The following is a 12,599-nucleotide window of genomic DNA, read 5'->3' as shown; positions in this document are numbered from 1 at the left end:
ACAGAACCAGGGGGGAGTGGAGAACACGGAGGGGGGGGGGGGGGGGCACGTTGCCGTGACCGCAACGCATTCAGCAGGAATATTTTCAATAAATATTTCAAAACTTTTTGGGGAAAATATTTTTTCAAGCTTTCAAAACCTTTTCTTAAATATTTCACACACACAATGAAAAGGAGAGGAGGAGAGAGGAGAACGAGCCTGGCTTGAAAATGTAATAAGTTGAAGTACAGATATTTGTGTAAATAATGCAAAGTCAAAAGTTGTCTAAAAAATAAATAGTGAAGTAAAGTACTGATCCCAGAAACATCTACTACTTGTCATCTCTGGACAGCAGACACTCAAACTCAGACAGGATGAGGTGTTTTCCTCCCCTGCTGCCATGGAGTGGAGAGAGAGCAAAAACTAGATGCTACAATCGAGTACAGTCGAGCTGGCGGGATGATGAGGGTGTGTGAGTGTGTGTGTGTGGGGGAGGAGGGGGTCGAGAGCTGTCACCACCTCACAACACAGGAAGTTCACAGTCCCGGGGTTGTCATAGACACACATCGCCGAGGGAGACGAGGGTGAAGGAGAATCCATCTCGGCGTCCGCTGAGCGCTAACCCAGATGCTACGTCCAGCTGCTCCTCTTCCAGCATCATCCCCTCCAGCACTCATCCTCCAGGAACAAGGGCCCCGCCCCGGCCGAGGATGATGCGGCGGGGGGAGAAGGAGTGGGGCGGGGGCGCTAAGATGATCTCCAAGAGAACCATACCCCCCCTCCCAGACCCCCTACAGGGGGGCAGGAAGACCGGGCTTTTGGGCTGGGGCTGTTTCTTACCCACGCTGCATGTTGATATATGTCAGTGCTTTGGGTTAACAAGGATGTTTCCTGCCAGCTTCCTGGAATAACCTCCACTGATAGCTTGGCTGAGAGATCTATGAACATTCCTTAAAGCGCGGGAGCGGAGAAGCAGGCGGAGAAGCGAGGCCTACAGAGACGACATGCTCTCTCTGCTGGGGGCTCATGCTCCTGTGCTCGTACAAAGGCATGAGACTTGAACTTGAACTCTTGTGAGTGGGTAGAGGCAGTCAGGAGAGCCGAGGCAGAGAGAAAGAGAGAGGCTGGGAGACAGAGGCAAAGTTACAGAGGCAAAGTTAGAGAGTCAGAGAGATAGAGACAGAGAGAGAGACAGAGACTGGGAGAGACAGAGAGACAGAGAGTCAGAGTGTCAGAGAGACAGAGACTCAGAGACAGAGAGACAGAGACTGCGAGAGACTGGGAGAGACAGACTCAGAGAGTCAGAGTTTAGTGAGGGTGAGTGAGGAGCTCCGTACCTGGAAAGGTGTCTCGAAGCCCTCCAGGATGCCCCCCAGCAGCAGCAGCCCGTCGGGGGTGAGGTCCATGCCCCCGTACCCCCAGCCCACCTCCTCCACCAGGGCGCAGTCCACATACAGAGCCAGGCCACGGGCTGCCACGCTCAGCCCCACGCTGTGCCACGCCCCGTCCGACAGCCCACCCACCGGGAACCTGGGAGATGCAGATACGTCATCACAAAGTCATCTTGTCATCACGACGCCATCACAACATCATCGCAAAGTCATCGACAAATCATGACATCGTCACAACGTTATCACATACCCTCACCAACATCCTCCCCCCCTCCTCCACACACACACGCACACACACACGCACACACGCACACACACACGCACACACACGCACACACGCACGCACACACGCACACACACACGCACACACACACACACACACACACGCAGGCAGGCAGACTGACTCGTAGTGGCGCTGCTGGGTGCCTATGAAGGTGAGGGTGTAGGGACTGAAGCGGATCTGCAGCAGGATGTGGCTCTCTGGGCTGACCAGCGTCATCACACTGCACTCGTCTGTCTGGGAGCTCCGGAACTGAAGCAGCAGGCTGAACTCATCTGCAAACCTGCGCACACACACACACATGTATACACACACACACATGTATACACACGCACGTACACAGAGTGGGCCACAGTTTCATAAACATATGTTTAGTTATTCTCATGGAAACCACCAAAAGTGGACTGTACTTTGTGATATATGACAATTCAGTGTAAAATACTTCGTGCACACTGAGTACAGGAAAACAGAACATAAATATACAGTAAAGAAGTTGAAAAACTTGTGTTAAGCTAACGTGGGTTAGGTCTGTCAAACATGACATGCCATGTGAGTCAAAGCAGATTGAGACGTAAGATAGGGTCTAACTTTGCGTGTCTGAGAATGTGTGTGTGTGTGTGCTCATGTTACCCATCGGTGAAGAGCTGGCGTAGTGGCAGTGCCAGGGTGGAGTACTGCCCCACCTGCAGAACCACGCACCTGCGTCCCTCCACAGTCATGGACGCGTTGCTGCTGTTGCTCACCTGCAGCGACAGCTTGTGCAGAATGTTCACCTCCTCTGTGGAGAGACAGGTGGACGTTTACCGGCCATGGCTGCACCCCGACCGCAAAACAAACATTCCCCCAACAGCGATGCGTGCTGTGCTGGCGTACAGACATGAGGGATGTCCTGACGTCGTTCTCTGGTAAATCAAGTGGAATGCAGAAACAGCTGGAGAAAATGCAACGCTGGCACTAATTATTGCGCTGTTCTGTATTCGAATGTTACACGGTCAGTAAACGGAACATTTGATGGCTGGTGCATGGCGACGATCAGAAAATGGACCGTTTAATTTTTGGGCGCTAGAGGACTTAAAACAAACACAAGCCATTGAAAACCGTGCGCTCGCGTCCAATAGTGCCCTCCATTGTTTTTGCTTTCGTTCGTGAGCTCATTTCCTTTCTGCAGATGCGGGGGTACAGGAGGTCCTTTATATTTACGTAGCGCCGAGGGTAAGTGAAATTCGTCATGCCCTGCTGTGAACGAGGGCACTGTTGATAACAAACCACTCCTAGGGATCATGAATACAACGATTGATCAATGAGCAGGAAAAAGCCGGCACTGAGAGAAGGTCATTAGTGCGTATTGATCGTGCTCTGGCACGTTTATGACCTGAGGTCATTTTAAGGCCTTGTGGGAATTTCACTGTTCAAGAGGTGGGGTCAAAACCTGTCAGCTAAAAGGCCTGTGTTCTGAAATGTCAGACAATAAAAGCTTCCAGAAATCTCAGCGCTCAGCACGACAGGGTACTCACTGCTAAACACAGCCAGACGAAGGCTAGGATTGTAATGGCAGCACTTAAACATGGACTTCAATGATTTAACCCAAGTGAACATGTTTCAGACTGCCTTGGGGATATTTCCATGGAAGCTGTAATGCTCCTAAAGATTAAACGCCCTCCTTCCAATCCTCCTACCCAGAGTAGGACCTGAGGCTAATCTGTTCTTACCTTCTGAGGCACATTCTATAAGCGTGGTGTGCACTCTACTAAAAATATATAGTTCTAACAGAACAGACCAACTCATTGTTCCATATCTTATATGACAGGATGTTTCAACGTTATAGTTACTGTATAGGGGTTTTGCACTATACTGTAGGTTGATATCATCCACCATCTCCATCCTCCACCTTCCTTTTCTCCCTTCAGTCTGTCCATGTCTGTCAGCCCCTTTAGAGACACACACAGCAGGCTCTCTGCTCTCCCTTACAGCCTGGGTAAGATCCATCATGATCGGCTACTGTAGCGCAATATGGTCACACGCTGCTGCCCTCTAAAACAGCACCCAGAGACCATATCCGGTGTCCCATTCGGCATTCCAACATTCTCTGCTTTCCAGGGTTCCGCAAAGAGAGGGAGATTTACGCGCTGGTCGCAGAATCAAATAATAAAAGAATCAGCGAAGCCGTTGGTTTGAGTAGTGACTTAAGTTTGCAACTCTATCTTTTCAGGCAAGTCAAGGGTCAAATCGGTCTGAAATAAATGATACGCCTTCTCTGCTTGAATCAGTCCTGTCTTCCTTTGAAACGTGGTTAGTGTAGGCAAGGGATGGAGAACACTTGTGCGACAGTAAGTCAGTCAGCATGTGGTGATGCCATCATTTTAGATTACAGTAAAGTTATGAGTTCACGTCTGATGGAAACGACTTTAACCCGACCAATCTTTCCGATGCTAATCTCACAATCGCTATCCGTTCCGGATTTACGATTAGACATCTCTCGCTTGATGGTGTAACACGATCATGATGGAAAATAGGCACTTAAATGGCCTAACCTCAGGCATGTTTTAATAAGTGTGAACAATCACATATATATTATGTCAAACACCCCTGTTCTGCCCGTATTGCACAGCCAGTTCAACTCACACAGGAGGGAGCGAAGAGGCATTCGTTAGCATAACCTTCTGCCTTGGGTGCACAACGAGGTCGATATGTGCCATTTTCATAAACAAACACTCTTTCAGTCTCTACCGCTGATTCTCAGACTGACCACACTTCGCTCAACAGCGGTGAATTGGCTATTTGCACACGACAGTGATGTCTAGAACTTCCGGTGAAGTGACTTTCAATAACCAGAACAGGTTGTTAACCCTAGCTATTGCTCTCTTAACCCTACACTCAGATGGTGCGAGCAAGCTGACGATCAGATAATTGAGTGTATTATAATGTAGCTAAGGTTATGCAATATGGGAAAGTAATACTCTCAGTTTACATGCTTGCAACAAAATTGCTTAGAAATACATGTTACATTACATTATCCATAGGGAACAAATATGAAAGACCAATTATTTATCTGTTAACATTAACGACCAGCAAGCAAGCTGACAATCAGATAATTGAGTACATTATAATGTAGCAAAAAATTGTTAGCTAGCTAGCTTAGCTATGGCATTAGTAAGCTAGCTAGCTAGCTCTAGCTACTTTTACAGTTTGAGTTAGCTAGCTCTAAACCTTACCGTGGTAGGTCTAATTGTCGATGTATCTCAAAAACTTATAGATTTCCCTCTTGCTTGAAAGGCAGCACCATAGAATCCTATGTACATCGTTATTTGTCATTTTGGGAAGATCATGGACAAGCTCCTGTAAAAAGTGTGAGAGATTTAATGTAGCTGCTAGTTACCGGACGTTGTCGTACTAGCTTACGCATTATGCGGAAGTGATGCGTGTATCAGTTTACATGCTAGCGTCAACTCAAACGAAATTTTATTTCAATGGCACTTTTTTAAAGCACTGTCTGTGTACAAGCAAGGAGTTCACAGACACCGACAGATCAACACTTATAACCAACCTAAAACCCTCCGAAAATACAAGAAAACGCAACAAAAAAATTGACGAAATTCTAGAGGGGGGCAATTCAATGAGATCGACAGCCGCTAAATTAATCCTGGCCGCCGGCAGTGACATCATGCCCAGCGCCAGACATATCCTCTTTATGTGGATGAGAAAACCCGTCCCAGACGAGAGAATTCCTCACAGACAACTCATGTCTGTGGCCATCTGTTCTCCACTCAAAGTCTCACACCACCACTCACACTGTGTGGTGTGTTTTTGACGTTTTCTGTCTTCAGAAAAACAGAAATAAAGTCATTATTGTGTAATTTAGGAGGTTTGTAATCAGCTCGGTGACATTAACCATATTGGGTTACAGAGAGATGCAACTCCCATCTCATCAGTAACCGGTGATAGAAACATTATGAAAACCAGACTCTCGTTACAAATTATTCGAATTCTCAACCGACAGTGTATCGTTTCCGCAGCAAAGGTAGCAGGAGAACGTTCTTACACACTTAAACTTCCCAAAGACCAACAGCATTTATGATTTAAAATAAAAAACTTTCCGTGCCCTGAAGGGGAAAACGCAGTGTTTCATGTGTTCCTGCCACACCAGTCTCAAACGACTGGACCATCGCTGGGACGGCGAGGGGCCGGCTAGCCACGCGTGCGCTGCTCGCTGCTAATGAAGGTGAACCACATAGACACAGCTGTTACTGGCTTCCTGCTAATGAAGGTGATCCTGATAGAGCTGGCGACGAGTCAGCAAAAATAAAAGGTGTTGGATGGGAGAAGGCGGGGTGTGGGATTGAAAGAGTGAAAGACAAAGAGAGAGGCATGTGTACTACACATACATTGTACACACATGCTGTACATAGCCTATACTATGCATTCATACAGTACATGAATACATACATACTGTACATACATAAACTATACATACTGTACTGTACATACATTCACAGCACATATAAATACATACATACTGTAGCAGATATATATACTATTCATACTGACAGTGCATCCATACATATATACACGCACATGTACATCCATTCATATAGAAAGTGACAGAGCAGAGATGGATGGATGGATGGTGGAGCGATGAATGAATGGATGGACAGACAGAGGAAGATAGAGGCGGGTGTGTGAGGCAGCACAGGGCAGAGTGATGGAGAGACGAGGCAGAGGGAGAGAGAGGCGGGTGTGTGTGTGAGGCAGCACAGAGCAGTGATGGAGAGATGAGGCAGAGGAGGAGAGAGGCGGGTGTGTGTGTGAGGCAGCACAGGGCAGAGTGATGAAGAGGCAGAGGAAGAGAGAGGCAGGTGTGTGTGTGAGACAGCACAGGGCAGAGTGATGGAGAGGCGAGGCAGAGGAAGAGAGAGGCGGGTGTGTGTGTGAGGCAGCACAGGACAGAGTGATGGAGAGGCGAGGCAGAGGAAGAGAGGCGGGTGTGTGTGTGAGGCAGCACAGGGCAGAGTGATGGAGAGGCGAGGCAGAGGAAGAGAGGCGGGTGTGTGTGTGAGGCAGCACAGGGCAGAGTGATGGAGAGGTGAGGCAGAGAAAGAGAGAGGCAGGTGTGTGTGTGAGGCAACACAGGGCAGAGTGATGGAGAGGCGAGGCAGAGGGAGAGAGAGGCGGGTGTGTGTGTGTGTGAGGCAGCACAGAGCAGTGATGGAGAGATGAGGCAGAGGAAGAGAGAGGCGGGTGTGTGTGTGAAGCAGCACAGGACAGAGTGATGAAGAGGCGAGGCAGAGGGAGAGAGGCAGGTGTGTGTGTGAGGCAGCACAGGGCAGAGTGATGGAGAGGCGAGGCAGGGAGACAGGAAGCAGCTGTAGAACATCATCTGGGCTCCAATCGCTGCCAAACGTCCCCTCCCTCACTTTCTACTAGGATCCATTCTGCTAGTCCCCCTCCGTAAATCTGTCGGATACCCTTCTGACGGGGGAATGATTCACCATAGGTCACCTTGACGATGACCTTTACTCCGCTGGTCACGCGAGGAACATGCAGTTCTGTATCTCAGCAGAAGCACTTCTTGTTGTCAGTACCTTTCACGTCTCTCTTTGTCATGTGAAATATATGTTTTCATTTAACCCTTGTGTTATCTTCGGGTCATTCTGACCCATCAGTCATTGTGACCCACCGTCGTATTGCGACAACTTTACCGCATACAAAAACAAAGTGAAGCATTTTCTTTTAACCGTTGGGCTGTCTCAGACCCCCCACATTGCAAAGGTTAAAAGAAAATTATTTTTATTTGTTTTTGTATGGGGTAAAATTGGGTAAACACAACGATGATTCGTTATGAACCTTTGGGTCACGTGACCCGAAGGCAGCACAAGGGTTAAGGGATGCTTTTATCTAATGCGATGTACTGGGGGGATTTGAATCTGCGATTTCTTGATCTGAAGTCGGATGCTCTAACCTGTCGAGCTCAAGCTATAGCCGTCGCTTCGTGGTTCAGTGTTTCGCCATTACATTCTTCCACTCGACCGTACGTAAATGACGGAAGATTCTAGTTGACAGAACTGCTTAACGCCTACAGGCTCTGAATAGTGTGTGGATTTACTGTATTTTCCTTTCTTGCGTTGTGTCAAGGGTTGTATATATATAAATTCCAGGCGTTGATGGCTGTGAGTCTTATCAGTAAGTCAAAGTGACAAGGCATGCTAATGTTCAAGGAAACCTTTTTTTTTGGGGGGGGGGGGGGGGGGGATTCTTATGGATTCTCAGAAACATGGAGGACCATGCAGAATCATCGACTCCACCCCACCAACGCCCAACACCCGCTCGCTCCCCTTCCCAGGGTTGTCGAAGGGCCGTTCCTCTGTGGAGGACCTGGAGTCTGGCCTGGCCTGGCCTGGATTGATGTGCTGTGATAGCAGCAAGGCAGGCTGTCTGAACAGCTCAATATGGGATCAGGAGAGGATTCAGAGAGGCTGGGGTCAGGAGAGCTGCAGACAGCTCATCGTCGTCAGGGAGACTTCGGGGGATGGACCGGGCCTCTGGGGAGGAGTGTGTGTGTGTGTGTGGGGGGGGGGGGGGGCAGGGGGAAGAGGGGGTATTAGGGGTATGTCCATCTTGAGACCATGTGCTGACTGTTCATAACTGTAGGCCGACTCGGAAAGCTGAATGTAACCAAACACAGTCCCCCACCGTAAATTGCTGGAGAAAATCTGTTTTCATCCGCCTGGGTTATGCATGTTATTCTTTTGGATTAGAGCCATTGTGCCAGACACGAGTCAGCGCGTTGAGCACGTACTGTACCACACACTGACTGTGCTGTACCCTCCAGACCACTGCTCTCACAACCAGGGCATCCAGCATAAACCTGACCAGCCTTTACAGACTGGCGCTAATCGTGTTTTAAGGTTTGAATAATTTGAAACACTCAATTATCCGTGTTGAGAGAAGCTATGTAGTCAATACAAACGTGGTAAAAACATTCCACAACAAGATTTTGTATTGTTTATGGAAAGCTGTGTAGAGTTGTATAAAGTGATTTAGAATTTTGTAGAATTGTGTAGAGTTGTGTAGAGAGAGTTGTGTAGTGCTGTGTAGAGAGCTGTGTAGTGCTGTGTAGAGAGTTGTGTAGTGCTGTGTAAGCAGTTGAATTCATGCCGTTGCGTCATGTCATCACCAGTGTGAAACCTCAAACACGTAGACTCATTCCAGAAGCGTGATACTGAGCAGCGTGAATATGAACCCGGGCTCTCTGGAACGTCTTTGTTTTGGACGTGCGGTTCTGGCCCAGAGACCGGACGACACTGGAGGAGACTCAGGGAAAAGCCACACAAACCACTGTGGTCCTGAGCCATAAACCACTGTGGTCCTGAGCCATAAATCCCAGCTCATCGGCCTGACTTCAACCTGTCCTCCCCCTCTGCCTGGCTCACACATCACAGGAGCGTTTGCAGTAAGAAGCTTAGCGATGCTAAGTAGGCTAGACTGTTCCTCAAGGTACCGGACCCAGCTGGACCATGAGCCCTCACTCAGAGACTGGAATGTGTCTGGATGTAGAGGCAGCGTACCCCAACTCTTACCCCACTCTTACCCCAACTCTTACCCCACTCTTACCCCACTCTTACCCCACTCTTACTCCACTCTTACCCCACTCTTACCCCACTCTTACCCCACTCTTACCCCACTCTTACCCCACTCTTACCCCACTCTTACCCCACTTTTACTCCACTCTTACCCCACTCTTACCCCACTCTTACCCCACTCTTACCCCACTCTTACCCCACTTTTACTCCACTCTTACCCCACTCTTACCCCACTCTTACCCCACTCTTATATTTACATTTAGTCATTTAGCAGATGCTCTTATCCAGAGCGACTTACTGTAAGTACAGGGACATTTCCCCGTGGCAAGTAGGGTAAAGTGCCTTGCCCAAGGACACAACGTCATTTTGCATGACCGGGAATCGAACTGGTAACCTTCCGATTAATAGCCCGATTCCCTCACTCTTACCCCAGTCTTACCCCAGTCTCACCCCACTCTCACCCCAGTCTTACCCTCAGTCTGTGACCTGGGTAAAGGTCATGGGGAGTGGCTCCCTGAACACTCCGGTTTTACCTGCTGACTACAGCCCTGTCCTTGTCCTTCTAATGAGAAAACATAATTTTCCAACACAACCTGTCTGACTGTCCTCGATGACACCGGCTTTCAGATGACTTCCGACATCTGTAACTGCCGACACACGAGGAAAACAGTCTCTTCTAGGGCGATTCAGAACACAGGTGCTCATCACCCGAAGCACGAAGCAGTTTCGCGTAGACGGAGGTATTCCCCAGTGAGCCAGTGGTTGGCAGTGGTGGTTACCACAGAGGAAGCTATTAGCCATTAGCCCCAGGTCTTAAGCTAACTCTGCAGCCCCCTGGCAGCCCCCTGGCCTGGCGCTGTGGTCTGGGCCACCTCCAAGCTCCCTCATCAGGGAATCAGTCCGCCGTGCTGGACGGCTTGGGGATCACATTACCGTAATGGGCCTGGATGGGCTAGCGGATACCAAAATTACTCTGGTCCAATTACTGTGCAGCCAGGGCAGGGGAGGGAGCACTAATAGGGAGATGATTAAAGACTTCCCCCCCTGCCTCAGTGGAACAGAGAATGTCTGGAGAGATAAATGGAGAGTTGGAGGAAGATAGAGAGGAGGAAGGGAGAGGAAGAAGGAGGAAAAGAGAGGAAGAGGGAGGAAGAGTTGTCATGTTTCTACAGCTCATTCTCCCGACCATGACCCACAGAGACCAGGGAATTTTTTAAGAGGTACGACTGCAGTTGAGATACGACTCTGAGCAAACATCCAAATGTACAGTACGATACAGGCCGCAAACAGCCAGGACCCATGCTAGTGTTGCTTGCTAGGGACAAGTATAAATAGAGCATAACTGAAAAGATTTCAGATCTTTTTCAGACAGATAAAACCTCCTATGGTGACATCTGTCTCGTTAAGCGTCACCGCATCTACGGAGGGCCCGAGCTGAGGGCCCGAGCTGGGCCTGATGGATATCCCAGCAGTTCTGCAAAACCTCCCAGCTCGGACGCAGCAGGCTCGTATAGAACCAAGCATACAGGCTCGTGGCTTGGCAGAACAAGAGAGATCCGGCCTCTGCCTTGCAACCCCCTCCCCCACCTCCCCCACCTCCCCACCTCCCCCACCTCCCCATCCTGCCTCCCCTTTTCCCACCCCTCTCTCCCACCCTCTCCCTCTCCCCCTATTCCATCTCCTCCCCCCCACCTCCCTACGCCCTCTCCCCCTCTCCTACCCCCCCCACACACACTCTCTGCCCCTATTCCATCCCCTCCCCGCACCTCCCCATCCTGCCTCCCCTTTTCCCACCCCTCTCTCCCACCCTCTCCCCCTCTCCTACCCCCCCACTCTCTCCCCCTATTCCATCCCCTCCTCTCCACCTCCCTACGCCCTCTCCCCTCTCCTACCCCCCCCCCACACACACACACTCTCTCCCCCTATTCCATCCCCTCCCTCACCTCCCCTCCCCCTCAACCCCCTTCCCGCCACTGTTTCCCTCATCTGGAAAAGCAGGAAGCGTGTGTGTCCTGGAGGGGTGAACTAACGGTGCCACAGGGGGCATGTTCTGAGGGCTGACGCTGAGCAGGACGCTGCCAGAGGCCGGGAGCGTGCAGCCTGATGAAGACAAGAGCTGTGAAGGTTCAGGAAAGAGCTGTGAAGGTTCAGGAAAGGCGCAGTAACGCAGTGAAGGATAACGTGTTGTTACAGCAACGCAGGGTTGTCTTATAAGGTGCCCTCGACCAGATCATCGGCCCACGATTATCCTCTGTCTTGTTGTCCTGTCTGAGCAAGTCTTATAAGCGAGGCACCGGACTCTGTATTCGTTCCCTATTTAATGGCCAATTAGCCTTGCCAGACTACTTCCCCTGTGTATTCAGAGAGAGCCTGGTCTTATCCACAGGGCTTACACACACACACACACAGCTAGGGAAGGAGTTGGGGGAAACCCACAGGACATCCTGTGCATGTTAAACCCTTGTTTAACTCTCTCTTAATTGTGGGTATAATCCCCTCAGAGATGGCTGAGGAACACTGAAACCACTCACTAGGAAAGCACCTTAGAAAATGTGTCTGCTGGAGGGGGGGTTAGAATCGGATTCGATAAATTTGCCCGCCTCGAACACAGTGCATGGCCCTGTACGAGGCTTCCCGCTCTGCTAACCCCGGCACAGCAAGTTCCCCAGTCGCAGGTTTGGGCATTAACTCTGAAGGAAACATAAATAGACGCACTGAAATACGTCTCTTTTTGAAAGGGCAGGAGCTAGATCTAATGTTACCACTATTGGAATGATTCGTGAGGTGGGTTTCCACGGGGCGAGTAACATTCACATCATCAGTCATTAGCGTCTGCTAAATGACTAAATGTAAATGTAGATCGTCCCGATGAAGCAAAAACATTGATCTGTCTCACCAGGTCACCAGGAAATCAGTGACCTATCACTGATTGAGCAGGGGGTCGCTGTTCTAATGACTTTCCGTACTATACAGCAAAGGTTAGAGCCCTAACCCCAACCCTAACATTAGCTGTGGTAAAACAAACTGCCTTCTTTCAGTTCATCTCTTAACGTCCTGACTTTCCCTGAAGATGGAAAATGACTGTTCTTGTGGATTAGCCAAAACTCTCAGCACTGGGGCACTGAAGGACAATGAAGGAGTTTCTTCAGACAATCTTCCTGGAGCGAGAGAGGATGTCTGGGGCTCAGCCAGTCTCCACTCGCCCGAGTCTGCCTCGGAAAGCCAGCTCTTAAGGACCTTCATCTGAAGACAACAAGGGAAGTGGCTTCAGAAGGGAAAGTGGCTGGAGGCCAGATTGCCTACTGTTTACAGCTGTGCAGATTAGGATTGTTTGCACGGCTGTGAGTATCTTTCACCTGGGGGTTGGAGCAG

The 12,599-nt window shown here is 49.7% G+C and overlaps 1 protein-coding gene across 1 annotated transcript in view; it reads right to left on the bottom strand.

Moving 5' to 3' along the window:
* Positions 1–12,599, bottom strand: part of si:ch211-196i2.1 (collagen alpha-1(I) chain) — a 68,218-nt gene that overhangs the window by 46,181 nt on the left and 9,438 nt on the right. The window contains exons 2-4 of the mRNA XM_062478244.1: positions 2,281–2,428; positions 1,775–1,933; positions 1,317–1,509 (exon numbers count right to left, since the gene is read on the bottom strand). Coding sequence (XP_062334228.1) covers positions 1,317–1,509; positions 1,775–1,933; positions 2,281–2,428 — 500 coding nt within the window. The remainder of the gene's footprint in view (positions 1–1,316; positions 1,510–1,774; positions 1,934–2,280; positions 2,429–12,599) is intronic.

Source organism: Osmerus eperlanus, chromosome 14 (genome assembly GCF_963692335.1).
Source record: "Osmerus eperlanus chromosome 14, fOsmEpe2.1, whole genome shotgun sequence".
In the NCBI taxonomy this organism is placed as follows: Eukaryota; Metazoa; Chordata; class Actinopteri; order Osmeriformes; family Osmeridae; genus Osmerus; species Osmerus eperlanus.
The sequence above is the reverse complement of the archived record's forward strand: the minus strand, read 5'-3'. Positions and strand labels throughout refer to the sequence as shown.